The following is a 20180-nucleotide window of genomic DNA, read 5'->3' on the forward strand; positions in this document are numbered from 1 at the left end:
AGGGGGGGGGGGGGGGGGGGGGGGGCGGGGAGCTGAGCAAAAAATAAGGCCCAGAGCAAAATGGAAATCTTTTCTCCATTTTTTTTTCAAAAAGAGAGAATTAATACCATGTCCTGAATATTGTATAAATGATGACATTTTCTTATTAAGAGGGCTTAATAATCTAAATTAAATGTACTAAAATCAAATCAATAGGAAAAAAGTCAAAGTCACAGAAAAAGACAGGTTTTGTTCTGAGTGCAAAGTGTTCAACCCTGCGCTCCCTGATACTAGGACATCTTCAAGGACCTTTTGTTCATCTAGAAAGACCTCTTGGAAGAATTAAGCTTTGAGGAGGCACCAAAGGAGAACAAAGTGGTAAATTGTTAAATAGAGAGGGTAATTTGGTTCCTTAAAGATCACAGAAAGAATGAATGGGGCTAAGAATAAGAGACAAGAGTGAGAAGAACTTGAAGGACCATACGGAGGAATTTAAATAGAGAAAATGAGAAAGGAGAATGGAAGAAAGATTTTTTTAATGAAGAAAAAGTAATAGAGAAAGATTTCTTCTGATAATAATTATCTGTAATACAGTGGCGTTACTACAGGGATTATTTTGACACAAATTTATAACATGTACTTAGACAGATATACCTAAAAGGATAATTATTTAAGTAAACCTTTACTGTGATTCAAAGACATATGTATTCAGACATAATCTTTATTTTTCATCACAATTTAAAAAAATTCTCCTTTTACATTTACCAGTGCAGTTAGGGTAGTTATTTATAGAGAAAAATGGATGAATCAAAATATATACTGTACTTGAAAAAAGACTAAGTGATCACAGAAGAGGTGCCTGTAATATAATGTCAACATTAGTAAGAAAGATTTTTATATCACACCTAAAGAAAATAAACAAAAATCAAGATCAAGGCAAAAAGTGTAGATTAAAGCTAATTATAACTAAAAATATCATCTAACACTGTCTTTCACCTAAACAAGGTTTTCTATTTCTGTTTTCTTCTGATCTATTAAATGCCCTAGAGCAGTAATCTCTCCACCCATAATTTACCCATCAGTAAAAATGGCACTATGATACTTTTCTTCCATTCTTTTTACAAGAGTGCCAGGACATCTGGAAGTTTATATACATACATATACATGTTTAGAAATGGTGAGATGAAAAGTAATGCGCACTTTAATTTTATGGGTCTTTAAAAAAAAATCAAGATAAAAAGATCTAGTCAGATTATTTCAATGTGTAAATTTTTGTTTAGAAATGGTGAGATGAAAAGTAATGCGCACTTTAATTTTATGGGTCTTTAAAAAAAATCAAGATAAAAAGATCTAGTCAGATTATTTCAATGTGTAAATTTCCAACTAGCCACAAGGCTTCCTGGGGACATAATTCAGAAGATTTGAAACTAATGTTCTGGAGTTTATGCTGTTCCAGAAACTAATCAGACTAAGGAATTTCTGCAGAAAGCTAGACACATAAGCCAGGAATAAGATATAGTAAATTTTAAAGTACTGACCCTAAAAAGAATACAAACAAATTTCTCCATCACAGACCAGCTTAGAATCTAATCAAAGGAAAAATAAGAGCTATAATTTAATATCACAGTCGTAAAACATTATAAAACAAAATTTGAGGAAGTGAATAGCACTCAATGGAGTGAAGAGAGTAAATGCCACAGAACAGAAATTTTCTCAGGTTAATATCCCAGGACAAATATTTTTAGCAAAATGATTTCCTACTCTTTTAAGCAACTATATTTCTTTAAATGCCAATAATATGGATTCTGGAGCCAAACTGACTGGGTTTAAATCTAGGTTCCACCATAGATGGACTTCTCTGAGCCTCAGTTTCCTCCTGTATAAAATAAGGATAATGGTACCTAATTCAATTGTACCTAACTGTTCTGAGGATTAAATGAGTCAATATATGTAAGGCAATTAGAACAGTGCCAGGAATGCAGTAAGTGTGTTTGCAATTACTGTAACAGTGGTCCACAATCTATCTGTCAAACCTGATGCTAAATACCAGAAGCTCTAAAACCAAAAATTTTTCTGTAACTCATTTGGTGGCAAATACCTGGCCTGGCCTGCCCTGAATGCAAGTGGCAGCAAAACCTGACCTAAGACAATGCAAGGCTACTTCTAGTCTTTATTTATCCACTCAGTGCAAATATACATGAATTTTACTGTGTGTATCTTAATGTATTTGATTACAGGATGCTGCCCCAGCTTCCCTAGCATGTATTTATTAACTTCCTAAACTCTGAAAAATTCTAAAATTCTAAATTCTAAAACACATCCAACCCCACAGGCATTTTTTGTTTTTTGTTTTCTTTTTGGCGGACAGCTGGTACAAGGATCCGAACCCTTGACCTTGGTGTTACAACACTGCACTCTAATTGAGAAAACTGGCCAACCCCCAGCCCCGAAGGTTTTTAATAGAAGATTGTGGACCTATATTACTTTTGGATCCTGAATAATTTCTGTTTCCTTAAAATAAATGGAATCTTCTTAAATAACCACAAGGAAATAAGATCCTGAATCTAGTAGTAGAGCAGATTATGATGAAGAAAACATTTCCCAGTAGTTAGGAGGGCCCTGTATTCCTAGAATGTTCCTTTCAAGTAGAATCCATTTGTAATATTTTATTTACATGTCATAGTAGAGTTTTCAAGCTCTAAATTCTAGGACTTGCTCTTTTTTTTTTTTTGGAAGATTATTTGAATTATTTATTTATGTTTTAATATTATTATTATTTTTTTACATTCTATGATGTTGTTGTGGAGCAGTTGGCAGGGAGGGGAAGAAGGGAAAGGGGAAGGAAATGGGATGGAAGAAAGAGGAAGAAGGAGGAGCGGGATTGAGGCCTGTGGGACCCCCTCATTCCCACAGGGCTTAAACAAAGTCTATTCTCAAAACTTAGATCACAAATAAGTAAAGCTTTTGGGGGGATGTAAATGTGCCTTAAATCATCCATACCAAATCATCACAAAACTTTAGAGCGGAAAGAGATCCTTGAGAACTAATCTAAACTATTATCCCTTCCCTTCCAAACTGTTCTATCATCCATAAATTTACTCTCCCCTGTGAGGTAAGAGTTATCTGCCCTAACATGTCCTTAGACTCTGTCTATAGGAACACCCTGTAGGTAAATGTGAATAAACTGGGTGGTATACACTGACAGACTTGGGACCTAAAAGAATGACTTGAATCTAACACAATCAGTCATAAATTTAGTGAATGTCTCAGATTATACTTTAGAAAATGACAAGAATTTCCACATCCAGAATGAAGGAACACTCATCTAGCACATGTTTAAAAAAAAACAAAAAACTTAGCTATCTTAATGAACTCAATGAGTCAACAACATAATGTGGCTGCCAAAAAAGGTACTGTGATTAGGGATGAACTACATCAGTAGCAGTATCACATCCCAAAAGAACAAGGTAACTGCCTCTCTGCTACAAGCTAGTTAGAGTACATCTGGAGTATTATATTCAGCTCTGTTCTACATTTTCGGGTAGCCAGAGAAAGCCTGAAAAAGCCCAGAAGAGGGGTGGCCAGGATAATGAGAAAAGTTGAAACCATGTGACATAAAGACAAACTGAAGGAGCTGAAGTTGTTTAGCCCAGTTTCAAAGAAGCATGGTCATACCCCAAATCCCTGAAGAACTATAATGGCGCAGAGAAAGCAGACTTGTTTTGCATGGCCCCAAAGGGCAGAACCAGACCAGTCAGTTTGAACTACAGGGAAAAATATTTCAGCTAAGCCTATGAAAGAATTTTTTTAAATGTAGAGCCATGTGAGGAGGTACTGGCTTCTAATATCCTATGTAGCCCTAAAGGTCCATAATTTTAAAAATCAAACGTTTGTCATTACCTCAGTAACTTAATGTTGATTATTATTACTGTCTAGTATCACAGATCTCCCTGAACCCTTCTTAATGCTATATGCAGCCAACCAATAAGGCGAATGTTTTGCCAGGTTTGTGGGAGGAAAGTGCCTACATACTGGGCAATTAGTTTCAGTTTGCAGATCAGTGTCCCTGTAAATAAGAGGGCCCTAAATGAAGAGCAGGCAAGAGCTCTCAGTTAGATGTCCATGAAAGATTTCTTATTAATTGAAAAACAGTTTAAAACCTTTCCAGTCAAATAACATATTATCAATGGCACTCAGTCCTTACAGGGACATTGAAATAAAAAATTAACAAACAAAAATTTTTAAAAACCTGTACAATTATCTTCCCAAATGCCAGGGAATACAACTTTGCAAGCCAAACTAGTTCTCTCAAATTCAATTAGAAGCTTTCTTTGTGTCAAAGGGACATGTTTACTGTTTGAAGTAGACTGGAGCCCATGCTTACATAAAAAGTCCATACTTGATTATATGACTGTAAAGCTGAAATTGCCTATCAATAGGCCCACAAAGTCAGTTCAGCTGCTGAGAACTAGACACAGGCAATCCAGAGCAAATTCAAAGAAAAATAAAAAATGCAGAATACTTAAAACACAATAGAGTTACTGAAGTTGAACATCCTTATAAAACTTTTGTCACCCCAAGTCCATCACAGACACAAGTATACGTTAGTTCATGGAAATTACTAAATGTCTGCAATGACAGTTCAGATGGCAAATATTAATCAGTCCAGCTTTACTTCTATTGCAATTGATTTGGATTCTAAGAAACTCCAGACATTGTATTAGAGAATATAATAAATACGTGATGGACTTAACAAGAACACATTCTTCTCTGTGCTTTTTAAAGTGAAGCTCAGAAGCAATCTAAGTGTCCACAAATAAGGGATTAGTTAAATAAATTATGATACACTCTTATAATGGAAAATGCAACTATTCAAAAGAATAAGGTTGACCCTAGGTACTGACATGAAGAAAAGTCCATTATACATACTTAAGTGAATACAGCAAGTCGTAAAACAATATGTAAAGAATTATTCCATTTTTATTTTTTATTTTATTTTATTTTATTTTATTTTAAGCAATCTAAGTGTCCACAAATAAGGGATTAGTTAAATAAATTATGATACACTCTTATAATGGAAAATGCAACTATTCAAAAGAATAAGGTTGACCCTAGGTACTGACATGAAGAAAAGTCCATTATACATACTTAAGTGAATACAGCAAGTCGTAAAACAATATGTAAAGAATTATTCCATTTTTATTTTTTATTTTATTTTATTTTATTTTATTTTATTTTTTTCGTGACCGGCAACGGGATCGCAACCCTCGGTGTTGCGCCCGCACCTCGCTCAGCCAGTGAGTGGCCGGTCTGTATGTGGGATCCGAACCCTCGGTGGGAGCACCACCGCGCTCCCAAGCGGCGCACTGTGGCAGTGCGCCACCAGGCCGGCCCTCCATTTTTATTTTTTAAAAACAATTTTAAACATACTCTGTGTGTATATTCATATATGCCCAGAAAAATGTTTGAAAAAAAGATCTGACAAACTGGTAACAACAGTGACTTCTAAGACTGACTGGAACTAGGAGGCAGTGAAGGAGTGACTTTCACTTTTTTCTTTGTATAATTCTAGTTGTTTGTATTATTGGCCAGTAAGAATTATCTCTGTGATTTAAAAATAACAATACAAAGATAATAAGAGTAAAATAATATCAATTACACAGACTTGTTTATCAGATATTAACCAAAGTAAGTGATCTTGCTAATTCTATGTGCTTGAAACTCCAGATAATCTAATTCATCATTTTCATCATTTTTCTATTATATTTTACTAAAACAAATAAAAATAACCACAAGTCCCTACTAGCTTCCTCAAATGCTTTCTTTCTTTTTTTTTTTAAAAGATGATCGGTAAGGGGATCTTAACCCTTGACTTGGTGTTGTCAGCACCAGACTCTCTCATGTGAGCTAACCGGCCATCCCTATATAGGGATCCAAACCATGGCCTTGGTGTTATCAGCACCACACTCTCCCAAGTAAGCCATGGGCTGACCCTCTCAAATGCTTTCTATACACACACACACAAAAGCCTGGTTATAAACATAACTAACACACGGTGCTTATTCTGGAACTGTTGTAAGCTCTATAAATGTATTAACTTATTTAACCTTCACAGCAATCCTACGAGGTACATACTATTATTATCTTCATTTCACAGTTGAAGAAACAGGCCAGAGAGGTAAGTGACTTGCTCAAGCTTACATAGCTATTCAGGGGCAGAGCTAGGATTCAAATCTAAGAATGGAATCCATACTCTCAACCACTGTGCTTCTTGTCCCTCAGTAATATGTCAATCTCTCCATACGAAAGCCAAAAAGGGTTACCAATAAAACCCAGCTAGTTAATACACTCCTTGAAGCTGAAAGAGATGCAAACTTGGCTTTTTTATGGGTGAATAATCTGTATTCCTTCTTATGTCATTGCCAAGCACCAACCCAAGATTCAATACAGTATTAAGGCTAATAACCATGTGGGAAAATTCTCTACAAACTCAATTATAGTCCAAAGTCCATACCTGACTCCACAGTAAATTACAAAGCCTAAGAATTAGGTCAGAGAAACAACTAGACAAATGGTTTGGACAAATCTCCAACTAACTCAAAGCAAAAGAACTCAGAAACTGTTGCCTAACCTCTTGACAAAGTAGATTATATTTGTTGAGTTCTAGACCCACTTTAGATATAAAAAGGGAAAGAATAGGAGTTGTCTCTAACTTCGCTTGAAGATTTCAACCAGCAGGAAGAAGAGCCTTATTTTCTATGTGGACTCAAACACAAACTAGCATTTATCAGCATCAGCAAAATTGAACATTCTAGCTTAAGGGGACAAAAGTGGGCATCCCTGCTTAAATTGTGTATTTGCCCAAACATATTGACCTTGTAATTGAGGAAGAAAAAAATGGTGCAACGAAAGGACTTAACCCAATTTATAAATGTGCTCAACCTAGATACACACCTGTCCCAAATGACCTACTGAATCCACTTATTTTCAGGGAAAACATGAATTACCTTTTTTTATTTTTTGTTTTGAAGTGGTCTGTACTATACTCTTTGTAAACAAAATCCTCTCAATATCTCTTCCACCTGTCACCCACACACATCTGATATCTACATAAACAAAAAGAAATGAGCAAGGAAACTGGGGCTTTGGGAGGAACCCTTTACATAGCTTCTGACCCATTCGTTGAATGCTATGCTGGCTTTCAAAATTCCCCAAATAACCCAAGCGGAAAGCCTGGGTGAGTAAATCAACCCCAAAAGTTTGTGTCCATTCTGGGTCTTTGACAAAGGCCAGAAAGCCCTGTTTGGAAGGAGATGCGATGCCTTCCATACAGCAGCTGCCCCCTCCCGAGGGAGCACAGCCCAGGGGGGACAAACGACTATCCAGATGGGGGTGGGGGCTAGCTGGAGCTTGGACCTCCCTTGGGAGCCGAAATCTGGGGAGCCTTTGGGGCAAGAAACGATCAATTCCGGCCAATAGCCCATCCCTAGATGCTGTGGACTGGGTAAGGATGGGCAGCCGCGGGGGAGGGTCCTGCCAGCGAGGAAGCGCTGGGACTCACCTGAGGGAGGAGGGGAGGGAGCCTCGGTGGCAGGTGGGGTGGACGAGGCGCTGCTGGTGCTGGGGAGAACGAGAGTCGGGGTCCGGGGAGTGGCGGGCGCCGGAACGGTGGTTGCTACAGCGGTGGTCGGCGCCGGGCCAGTGGTTGTCGAGAGGGTGGCCGGCGCGGGTCTGGTCGGCGCCCGAGGGGTGGTCGGAGTGCGTTCCACCGCCGGAGGGGTGGTTGGCGAGGGGGCAGGCGGCGTCTGAACGGTGGTCGGAGCGGGTCCGGCCGTCGCCCGAAGAGGGCTGGTCTCCGGGGACTGGGCTGGAGAGGTCGCAGCCAGGGATCGGTGCGGGGTAGCGCTCGGGGGTCCGGTCCGTGGGGCCTGGGTCGTGGGAGTCGTCGCCTTAGGGAAGGGATAGCTGGGCTCGCCCCGCAGCCCCGGGCCCGGGGACGCGTCCACCTGCCCCGTGGCCCCGCCGCCACCGGTGACATTCCCCGCCGCGGCGGCTGAGGCGGCGGCGGCAGCGGCGCAGCACAACAGGGCGAGGCCGCCCAGGCTCGGCAGGCTCCTCATGGCGCGCTCGGGTCCGCCATTCATTCATTCAGCCAGTCGGTTGGTCAGTCATCTTCTCCTCCCTGCGCACCGACCGAGGAAGGCGCCGCAGCCACCGCCGACACCGAGCGCACCATCGCCACCTCCCTCTGACAGGCGGCCGGCCCCGCGGGCGGGCCCCAGAGCAGAGGGAGCGACCCGGCCGAGCGCGGACAGCCCGCCCTCCTCGACTGGCAGCCGCGCCCAACCAATGGGAGGCCACGCTAGCCCACGTGACCCATCGCTTCCCGGCCTCTTTGTAGCCCAGCGGGCCAATCAGAAGACGTCGAGGGGCGGGGGCGGTACGTAAGGCGGGAGGAGGGTGGTACGAGCCCCTCTCCAGCCGGCCGGGCTCGCAGCGGCCCCGGCTTTGTCTGCCCAAGAAGCGGGGCGCGGGCCACGGGCACCGGGCACCGTGGAGCAGACAAAGGACGCGCCCCTCGCGGCAGACGCCGGGCCAAGTCGTATGATCCCCTGGGCTGCGAGAGCGACCTAGGGCGGGGGATCCGCTTTCGGGAGTATCCCCGTTCTTCTGAACAATGGGGCGCCGGCGCCTCACCCGGGCTAGGTCGGGGACGAACTGGAGCCCCATGATGGGCGAGGGCGACAGCAGCGAGGATGTAGAGCTCATCATTCCCTCTGTTGCCCAAGAGAGCCTGGCCTCGGCCCTGCGAGGTCTGCGCTGCCATTCCCATTTCAGAGATGGGGAAACTGAGGCCCTTACTGAAGGCCTCACTGAACCAAGACCCACGCCGTCATCAGACACCTGCTGTGGGCCAGGCTCTGTGCCAGGCTGGACAGCGGCGTCTGGAGACTCGCCAAGAGCCGAAGGTGCAGACGTCCTGCGTGGAGGAGGCAGGCTCATGTGCACTTTACCCAAACCCGAGGAAGAACAGGATCTGTTGGGGTTGAACCTCGGCTTCATGTCTCTCGCTGAGTGGTTTTGTGGTCTGAGCGCAGTTCTCTCACCTCTAAAATGGAGATAATAGGACACCCTCAAGCCTCACGAAGCTGTTGTGAAAATTAAGTAAAATACATAAAGGGTTTAATCTATTGTCTGGCCCACCGTTGTGAACCCTCGTTAATGCTAACTCTCAGTGTACTGTGTCAGGAGGAGCTAAGGGTTAGAAAGCAGACCCCGGTCCCACTGTGTCCCCAGAGCCTCCTGGCTGTTGCAGGGCCTGGGGTGGGAGTGACAGCAGAGCTTGACCCTGGATGACACTAAGCCCTGAATGAAACTGGAATTCGGACGCGCAGCCTCTCACCATCGGCTAGAGCTAGGTCAGGCGCTGCTGCCTTGGCTCAGCAGCTTCCAGGGGGAGCCCGGGAGGGCGGGTTTGTCATCTGACAGGGCTTAACCCCAGCCCCACCGTTTACCCAGTCCCGGCCTCCTCTGCCTGAAGCTTGCCTTTGTGCATGGTTTCCCATTAGTCATTGGCCTCTAACCAGACAGGCAGGATGAGATTTGTGTATGAACCTGTGTATGTTAACGAAAGCATGCATTTATTTGCATGAGTAGTGGGTGGGGAGAGGATATGTATGTGCTTGTACATGAAAGCATAAACATGTTTGTGAGTCTGTGAGTATGAGTATTATATGCATCTTTGTGAATTTATGAGTATGGGAACTAGTATTTATTTTCGTATGTTATGTGTCTTAATAATCTGTACATCTGTACTGTTGTGTGTTTTATACATTTTTTCCTGGTTTTGGATCTGTGGTTATCTATGGGTGTGTCTTAATAGGTCTGTTTATGTATGTAAGGGGAGGCAGAATGGGAGGGGTGTGTGTGAATGCTCTGTTTTCAAAACCAATATTTAGCAAGCTCTAACCAAGGTTCTATTTTTACTTATCTTTGTGAAAGGGGTAGACAGGTTTTGCCCCCTCTCCATATTATCTCGCTGATTCCTCTCGGCCCCTCGAACTCCAACCAAAATGCCACATTCTCTAAGAGACGTTCCTGGATTTCTGAGTCGGAATTAATCTCTCTCTCCCCATTTCCCCACTGCCCTTTGTTATTAACTGATTACAGCCCTGATTTCTCAATCTACCTCTCTCCTACTTCATCCTAAAAGGATTAAGGATGGCTTTCAGAAATATATACAACAGGATAAACTGAACTGCCCACATGGCTTTATTACTTCTCACAGGCATGCATCAGCCTTAATACTAGAACTTGTGATTTATGTGTCTGTCTCTTCCATCAGCTGATCTCTCTGTTTTCAGTACCTAGCAGGGGCAATACATATATGTGCTAATCTATGCTGGTTACATTGAACTACAATGAAAAGAGATTCTGTGGTGCCTGTGGGGTGAGAGTGTGTCTTTAGAGTCAGGCAGACCTGGGTCATGACACTGCCAACTGTGTGACCTTGGAGGAAACACTTCACCTCTCTGAGCCTCAGTTTCCTCATCTATAAAATGGGGCCAATAAATCCTCTCTCACTTAGTTGAGCTGAGTATTGAATAGAATGTTTTTACAGAGCCTGGCACGTGGTGCTCAATCTGTGTAGGTTCATATTTCAATTATACCATTGCCAACTTTGAGCCTTATTGGCTGAAGGACCAGAGCAGAAACCTCTGTCCCATAACTTCCCCATCAGGTGAGATGGCCTGACAGTTGCCCTAGGAGGTATGCCGAAATGATATCTGAATCACTGAATGCTGATTTGGCTCTGAGCTATGCTCTATTACAGATTCTCTGGCACTAGGGAAGAGAAGCTGATGGAGCTTCTTTGCCAGGAGAATCAGAGTGAAGGACTAGAAGACCTTGCTGAAGTGATCCAGGCCAGCTATCTGCCTCAGGTAAGGATCACCAAGACCAGGGCTTCTAAGATGGAATGATTTGCCTATAATATGTATAGAAAATGTTGAATTCTTTTAAAAGATAATTTACATGTATTAAGGTTGATTCATTAAACATTTAATTCTTAAATTTGTTTCTTTGCTTTTATCTTTCTCTCTAAACCATGAGATGATTTTTTTATTTCTTAGGAATAATATTTTGTGTTTAAAAATTGGAAATACCTTTAATATTCAAGTAAAGGTATTATTTTATCTGTTCAGCTTAATCCTATAAAGTCATTGTATGGGTGACTATGAAAACAGTATCACAAATATTAATAACAGATAATTGAGCTCTTACTATGTGCTAGACACTATACTAAGAGCTACACATGAATTACTTTGCTTAATCAATCCTAAGAACCCCAGGAAGTAGGTACTATTATGTCTTAGTCCGTTTGGGCTGCTGTAACAAATTACCATAGATTGGGTGGCTTGTAAACAACATAAATTTATTTCTCACAGTTCCAGTGGCTGGGAAGTCCAAGATCAAGCTGCCAGCAGATCCAGTGTCTGGTGAGGGCCCTTTTCCTGATTCCTACAAATGGCCAACTTTTCATTGTGTCTTCGCATGGTAGAAGAGTCAGAGGAGCTCCCTGGGTCTCTTTTATAAGGACACTAATCCCATTCACCAGGGCTCTGCCCTTATGAACTAATCACTTCCCTATGGCTCCACCTCCAAATACCATCATATTGGGGCTTGGGATTTCAACATATGAATTTTAGGGTGACACAAACATTGTCTACAATATATTATTATCATCCACATTTTACAGATAAAGAAACTAGGGCACAGAGAGACAAGGCAACTTGCCCAAGATCACTCAGTAAGTAATAGAGCCAGAAATCAAACTGAAGCTGGCTGACTCCATCTGGCACTTTTAACTATAAAGGGAAAATACTTATGATAAAACGTTAAGAAGAAAAAAGAAAATAAAAATTATAGCTCTGTGTAACAGAATGTTGATTGGCACTTTTCCTATTGCCCCAGAACTGTGCCTAAGGCCTGGGGCTCTAAAGAGAGCTGTCAACCCCTCCCCCCCCCATGACACCTGGAGCCACACGGCTTAATGAGGAGCCACAGAAGAGTAGGGATCAGAGAGGGCCTTGTTGGAGCCAATGAGCAGTCTGACCTTTTTCCTAGGCAATGGAGATGTTGTAAAGGGCCCAGTCTGATTCCTTTTTTATACTCCACACCCAGCACAATGTCAAATACACAGAATTGGCTCAAGAATTGTTTGTTTGTTGAGCTAAAGGGAGTCTTATGAGGTGTTAGACACTGTTCCAGGAGTTTTACATTTATAATGCATTTATCCTACAAAGGTAGGGATATCACCTGTGCTTGAAAGAAGAGGAAACTGAGCCTCCAAGAGATTAAGGAACTTGCCCAAGATCTGCCTGACCCATCTAGGCTTTTCTCTATACTGCACAGTCCATTCATGTGGCTATTGTGCATTGCACATAGTAGGAGGTCAGTGAGCACATACTGAAAGAAAGGACACACATGCACCGAATTTAATCCTCCTGCTAGAGCAGCATTTAAGAAAAGAGAGGCTTTGAGAGTAAGAAAAGAAAAGAAGGCATGTGATAGATGTGGCTCAGCAAAATAACTTCATCTTCCAGATTCCAATAAAACATGGAAACTTTCCCCTTTCTGGTTTCATTGAAAGAGCAATGCTGACATGGACTATTTCTAATCCTGCCGGAGCCTGGCCTCCTATCAGATGTGGCTGAATGCAAGGTTTGGCATCTTCTGCAGACAACTGTAGGATTATTTGGGGCCACTATTAACAAAGTCTGCCCAGCAAAGGACACTAACAGACAATTCATGGAAAGGGAAATACAAATGACTAAGAAACATGAAATACTGCACATGCAACTTAAGTGAGTAATCAAAGAATTACAAATTGAGACAATGAGTTTCTATTTTTTCACCTATTGATTTGTCAAGAGTTTTAAAAAACTGGTAATACTTGTTATTGGCAAGGGAGTATCTCTCACTGTTGACAGGAATGTAAAGTGATACAACCTTTCCAAGAAGCCTTAAAAGTATTATATACTTTAACTCATCATTTCCACTTTTAAAAAGCTATCCAGTGGAAACACATAATCAGATGTAAATATTTATGAACAAAAATGTTCAACTTAGTGCAATATATAATAATGAAAATTAGAAAAATCTAAACTGTTAAGAATAAAGGGTTGGTTAAGTATTTTGTGCTCTATGATGTTTCTAGGTTGAAATACTATACATCTATAAAAATGATATTCATAAAGGAAATTCTTGCAATATAAAATTGTGAAAAAATAGTTTATATGACTATTTATACAATGACCCCAATTATGTAAAATTAAAATATATGCATTTCATAAAGACCAAAAGGAAATACACCAAAATGTTAACATTCCTTGTTTCTGAGTGATTGCATTATGGGCATTTAAAAATTTTTTTCTCTTTCATACTTTTCTGCATTTTCCAAATTTTTTTACAGTGAGCACATATTACTCTCAACGTCAGTAATAATCAACAATATAACTCATTTGCATCTGGGGATATGTCTGCCAACCACATCCTTGATCTGCCCCCATGGGATCTCTTCTTAAGATGAAGGAAAGAAAGACCTATGTTGTATACCCACATTAATTGCAAAGCACCAACCCAAATGATGAAGCTAGATGTTCAAACCTTGCTTCAAAGTCCCTCTGATGCTAAAATAAGCCCAGAAAAGCATTTGCTACAGTTCTCGGAGATCTACTGAAGAACGTCACTCACAGTGGGCACCAAGCCAAACCCTCGCTCGTCATCATAGTTGGCTGCAGAGCAAAGAATTTGAAGCATTTGAGAGGGGAATAGGGTTGGAGGTTCACAAATAACTATTTCCCTTGGGTTGCTATAACTGTAATAAAGGGGATTACCGACTGGTGCACAGCACACAGAGATTTCCCAACCATTATTTCATTGAGTTTTGCAACACCCCTGGAGGGAAGGCGGTAGTCGTAGTAGTAGTGATAATAATGATGATAAAAACAACAACAGTGACTAACATCTACTGAGCACCTGTTATGTGCCAGGCATCAGTTCTAAACATTCACATCCATTTTCCCTTTTAACCTTATGTTGTGAAGTAGAAGGAATGATTGTCCTCACTTTGCAAGACAGTATATTGTCACTCAATGTAGTCAAATGACTTGCCCAAGGTCACCAAGCTAATAAATGAAAGAACTAGAGCCTGCTTCATAATGAATACTCAGAAGACATTGGTACATATCTGATTTCACTAACCTTTGTTTCCTCACATAGTGGGTCAAGGCCAGGAGGGTATGATGTCCTTGGGGTTCAATGCCCAGAACTTCTAGACTCTCAGAGGAGTCATACTCCCCAACTTCGGTGACCTCAGCCCTCTTCCAAAGGAGTGTGTGCCTGTCATAGGGCAGCATCTAGGACTGAGAGAGTGCTTGGCAGGAATGTGTACTTGACTTTTTTTTCTACTTCAGGTGCCCCTGAGAAATCCTTAAACCTTTAGGACTAAGATGCCCTTTCTTGAACGATTTTGAGGTAGCCACATCAATTTCATTCTAACTTCTGAGGGCTGAATAATAAGAGGAGCAAACTGCCCAGAACTTCTAGACTCTCAGAGGAGTCATACTCCCCAACTTCGGTGACCTCAGCCCTCCTCCAAAGGAGTGTGTGCCTGTCATAGGGCAGCATCTAGGACTGAGAGAGTGCTTGGCAGGAATGTGTACTTGACTTTTCTTTCTACTTCAGGTGCCCCTGAGAAATCCTTAAACCTTTAGGACTAAGATGCCCTTTCTTGAACGATTTTGAGGTAGCCACGTCAATTTCATTCTAACTTCTGAGGGCTGAATAATAAGAGGAGCAAATGTTTCTCTGAAAAGGCCACAGGAAGAACAAATATCAGAGCTGAAAGGGGACTTAGGCATCAGCCCGTCCAAACCTGTCCTTGTACAGATGACAAACCAAGACCCACAGAAGGAAAGCACCTTGACAAGACCCCATACTGCAAATTAGTGACAGAGCTGGAGTCAGATCCAAAATTTCTGACTCCCAGGCCACCATCAGACCCAAATCATTCCTCATAGAGAAGGCAGCTGAGGGCCAGCAAGAGGCCTACAGCCTAAAGGCCAGATACCCATGGGCCTTCCCACCCTCTGACTTCTGGTCCCAAGGTCTCCTTATGTACCAGGCTTCCTCTCCAGGAACTTTCCTCCCAGAATCACAGAAATGGCACCTGCTGCCAGCTTATTATCAATGGCCAAGATGATATTTTAAATAATGACAATAATCAGGGTCTGCTGTCAGACAGCAGTGGGGACCTCAGGAATGACAAAATCTTCCAAATTAAACCACATCAGTGTAAAGGAACTAGAAGCATCATTCCCATTCCATCAGGCCCATATTAGAACAGCCTCTGAAGAGAGTCCTGGTAGAACAGGCCTCCTCTCAGGCCTGTGGGTCTGATTTCCTTTCTCAAACAATCACTGCACTTTTCTTATGACCATTGAGTGTTTACTGGGTGTGTGCAACGCCTCAAGTGCAGTCTGGAATTTGGAATTAGATGTAATCCTTAGCCACATACTGGCAGCACTACCTCTTTAAGAGGCAGGAACACTGGAATGTCTGCCATCCGGTCTCATGTTGGGTAATTAGCCTATGAATCAGCATGCTAGGTTCCTACCCCAGAGTCTATCTCCCTTCAAGGTGAAATGATCTGGCGGGAAAATTCCATGATCTAGTGGTCCTGGCTGCACTCCTTCCAGCCTATGTTTCTTACCTAGGGCAAGAATGAACCTTCCTAAGCTTCAGCTTTTGTCTTCTGTAAAATGAGCATATAATAACTGGCCTACTTACTGTGTTGCTAGTAGGATTACTTCATTCACTCATTCAGCAAAAATGTATTAGGCAATGATCTAGAGATACCCTAGTGAACAAGAAAACAAAAAAGTTCATTCATAGTGCTTGCAATACGAAGGTCTTCAAAAAGTTCATGGAAAGGGCCGGCCCGGTGGTGCACTAACTCATTCAGCAAAAATGTATTAGGCAATGATCTAGAGATACCCTAGTGAACAAGAAAACAAGAAAGTTCATTCATAGTGCTTGCAATACGAAGGTCTTCAAAAAGTTCATGGAAAGGGCCGGCCCGGTGGTGCACTGGAGAGTGTGCCACTTGGGAGTGCGGCGGCGCTCCCGCCGAGGGTTCGGATCCCATGTGGAGACCGGTTCCCGCTCACTGGCTGAGCGCGGTGCGGGCGTGGCACCGAGGGTTGCGATCCCGTTGCCAGTCAGTAAAAAAAAGACAAAAAGGAAAAAAAAAAAAGGTTCATGGAAAGATTTGTATTATCTTTTAACTGTATTTTTCCACGAATTTTTTGTAGTACCCTCATATAGTGAGTGAGATAGTCAATTAACAAATAAATGGATAATCAAAATATTTACAGATTATAATAAATGTTACAAAGGAGATTTTTTAAAAGGTGCTGTGACACAGAATAACTGGAGACATACCCTTAGAGCGGTCAGGGAAAGACTTTCTGAGGACTAACATTCGACCTTAAATCAAAAGAAGGAGCCAACACTGCAAAAACTGGAAGGAACAGCAAGGGCAAGACTTTGAGGTGGGAGAGGAACAGAAAGGAGACCAGAACAGGGAAAGCACATTGAAGCACTTGAAGGAGAGAGAGGTGCAATCTGGATAATGCAGGGCTCTAAAAGCAATAAGAAGTCAAGGGAGAGTTTTAAGTAGCGGGGTGAGGGTGGATCGTAGGGCAGCAAGGCCAGAAGCACAGAAATCAGTGAGAAGGCTGAGTTGTCCAGGTGTGAGAAGATGCTGGCCTGGACTGTCCTAGAGACAGATGTGGGATCTGTTTTGGAAGTGGTATTGTCAAGACTTGCTATTGAACTGGGTATGGAGTGAGGAAAAGACAGAAATCAAGAATGACTCCTAGATTTGGGAATCAATGGGATCACAAATTAATTCATTCATTCAACAAATATCAGTTAAGCACATATGTCTGCGTGACCCCATGCTTGGTGTTGGGGATAAAGACAGGGATGAAGATCACAGCTTAGTCAGGGAGACAGACCTGAAAATAGGCAAATACAGTACATTTAAATAAGCGTAGTAAGTGTTAGAGAACATCTAACTCTGCAGAGGGGGAAAGGATCAAAGAAGTCTTCCTAGCAGAGAAGAATATGAGCTGAGTCTTTAAGGAGGGTAAGGTCTTTAGGATCATGCAACAGAGCTCTGAAATAATAACAGTAGTAATAGTAGTAGCTGACATTTGTTAAGTCCTAACAATGTGCTACGTACCGTTATAAGCACAAATGAATCATTATGAGGTAGACACTATTATTATCATCCCTATTTTATGGATGAGGAAACTGAGGCACAGTTAACCTCTGTCATATAATTTGCCCAAGATCACACAACTCAGGATGGCAGAGCCCAGCTTCAATCTCATGCAGTTGGGCTGTAACCATCACACAAACTGCCTCTCTGTAGGAAAGCACTGCACTTTCAGGGGCTGACAACAAGTGTGGTAGGTGTGGGGTACAGGAAGGTGGGAGCTGATGGGCGGTAAGATGAATGACATGAAAGTATTTTGCAAACTATAAACTACTGTCCCCAAGCAGATTATCATCACCATTATTAAATGACTGCATTTCCCCTCTGTGAGAAACTCAGGTTTCTCAGCAGCATCTCTGGATTATTGGCCTCAGAGGACAGCAGCTACTTGGGGGGCCTGCCCAGCAGACAGAGGGAGTGTCAGCAGAGGATGGGCTGAAGTGCATCTGATCCTGAGTTGAGAAGCAGCAGATACATGGTCTGGATGAGTTACTCCCCCAACCTGGTCGTTAGTTTTCCCATCTCTCAGGAGGAAGGAGGGAAGAGTAGGGATTCTAAGGGTTTTTCAGCCTTCACAGTTTAAACAATTACTGCTGCTGCTGGTGTTCTGCTTCTTCAGACTAGACAGCAGCCAAAAAGGAATGTCTGCCCAGGGCCCCTTACCAAAGCAAAATGACACCTTCCAGAAAGCAGGACCCAGGCTGGATAGGAGGCCTGTGGCTTATGTCCCCTGAGTCCACAGATCTCCAGGTCAACCACCTCTCATCTCTCCTGTTTCTGCCAGGGCACGGGTTTCAGGCCCCTTGAATCTACTCCATTCCTGTCCTTTTTAATCCTCCAGGCGTAGTCTGAACAGTATCTTAGACACTATGCTTCTGAGGATGTGGCCAGAAGACGTAGATGCAGTTAACTACCTAGGGGGTCCCATTTTGAGTTTTCCGTGAGGACTTTCTCACTTGTGCTGCTCCAGGCTCCATCTTCTGCCACTGGTTTTGGATCCACTGTCATGGAATAAAAAATATTCACGTGGATGTAGCACTGGATCTTTCTCCTCATGTCTTGGGATCTCCATAGTGAGAAGAGACTCCTAGGCCTGCAAGAGGCCCCTTTACATCAAAGTCACACAATCCAAACACAGAACTCTGCAAACTGTAAAGTACTTTCATACATTATTAATTCACATGTTATTCCTTCTATACCATAAATATCCTAAACTAGTTTGAACAGTGGTAGGGCTGCCAGATAAAATGTGAGATGCCCAGTTAAATTTGAATTTCAGATAAATATTGAAAAATTTGTTAGTATAAGTATGTCCCAAATACTGCATGAGACATATGAATATTAAAATATGATTCATTGTTTATCTAAAATTCAATTTTAACTAGGTATCCTGTAATTTTATTTACCAAATCTGACAGGGATCATTAACTCCATTTTGCAGAACTTGGACTCAAAGGGGTGACAGAATTTATCCAAACTCCTGAGAACGGGGACCATGTCTGATTTTTTTCTTTAGTATTTATTTATTTTTTAAACATGAGAAATATATTCCCTTAAAACCAGTATATCAGTCCCTATAGCAGTGATCTAAAAGATTTATGTTTCATGAAAAGCCTATTCCTCTGAGAATCTATACCCTGTGTTTGTGTATGTATGTATATTGCACAGAGCATTAAAATGTTAATACATTCATATATATTGTATACATGTATCCAAATATCACACTATTCACCATAAATATGTACAATTATTAAGTGTCAATTAAAAAGAAGAAGAAGAAAGAAAAAAGTTAATAAGTTAAATTTTAATTTCAAGTTCCCAAGTTGAAGTTAGCTAAGAGAAGATGCTTGGGAAATGTTTACTCTAATGTTGGGCTGTCTGAGCCTTTCATTCCTACAGGAACTGCACAGGGTGAAAGAAAAAGAGCTGGCTCACAACAGAGAATGATCCCAGAACTCAGAGTTAGGCTTTCCTGCTCTTCCTCCATGGCTGTGCCAAAGACAGATTGAGATGAGTTCCAGGAAAGTGTGGTGAAAACTATGACATCATGAAATTATCATGAGATATCATGAAAAGTCTCCTTTTCATGACTCCTCCTTCCTGCTCCAGGTTTAGGACCATAGGGAGGCCTGCCCAAGGCTGCCACATACAGGGAGATCTTGGCCTAAATGCTGCCCAAGGAGTCCCCATGCTGTCAAAGGCAGACACACAAAGTCCCTCTCCTATCCTCCAGATGAGCAGGCCAGGCAGGGGTGCTGGCGGGACAGCCTCTACGGTGCTTGTGGACTGTATTCAGCTCATCTCTCTTGTGACGGACATCTCGAGCTCTGTCCACTGACAGATCACATACTTCTGTCATCTGCCCAGCCACAGCTGTGAATAAACATACACCGAGAAGACGTGAGCTGCTGATGACAGAGGTCAGGGGTCTTGGTTCTTTTCCAGTCTGTCAACTAAGAAAAATGAACTGCTGAAGAACCGGAGTCTGGGCACGAGCTCTTGCCACGAGTCTAATTTTTTCATATCTGAGGTTCACTGGTAAAATTCTAGAATATTAGAGTTAGAAGAGAGGGCTTTAGAAAGTGTCTAGCTCTAATCTAAACACTCTCACACTTCCAGAAAGAAACACCAAGGCTCAAAAGGAAAGGATGTATTCAAGCTCACATGATCACTTGGCAGCGGAACCAGGCCTGAAATGCATATTTCTTCTCAGTTCTGCATTCCTGATTCAAATGATCAGCTTTCCGTGCTAAGCAAATAGCAGGTGGGTGGATGTGGTCACTAACCAGTGCACTGGCACTGTGGGTCACTGAGCTTTAACCCTGGCACACCATTAACAGCTTAACCCAGTCTG

At 42.2% G+C, this 20180-nt stretch overlaps 1 protein-coding gene across 2 annotated transcripts in view; it reads right to left on the reverse strand.

Annotated features, from left to right (window-relative positions):
* The window catches only part of MEGF9 (multiple EGF-like-domains 9), a 108183-nt gene extending 99937 nt beyond the window's left edge, over positions 1-8246 (reverse strand). For both annotated transcript variants that reach the window (XR_550215.1, XM_008568767.1), the window contains exon 1: positions 7541-8246. Coding sequence is in view for 1 of the 2 variants with exons in the window: in XM_008568767.1 (XP_008566989.1) it covers positions 7541-8123 (583 nt within the window). In the remaining variant the exon portion in view is untranslated. The remainder of the gene's footprint in view (positions 1-7540) is intronic.
* Positions 8247-20180: the final 11934 nt, after the last annotated feature.

The sequence above is a fragment of the Galeopterus variegatus genome, unplaced genomic scaffold (genome assembly GCF_000696425.1).
Source record: "Galeopterus variegatus unplaced genomic scaffold, G_variegatus-3.0.2 Scaffold439, whole genome shotgun sequence".
NCBI classification, from domain to species: Eukaryota; Metazoa; Chordata; class Mammalia; order Dermoptera; family Cynocephalidae; genus Galeopterus; species Galeopterus variegatus.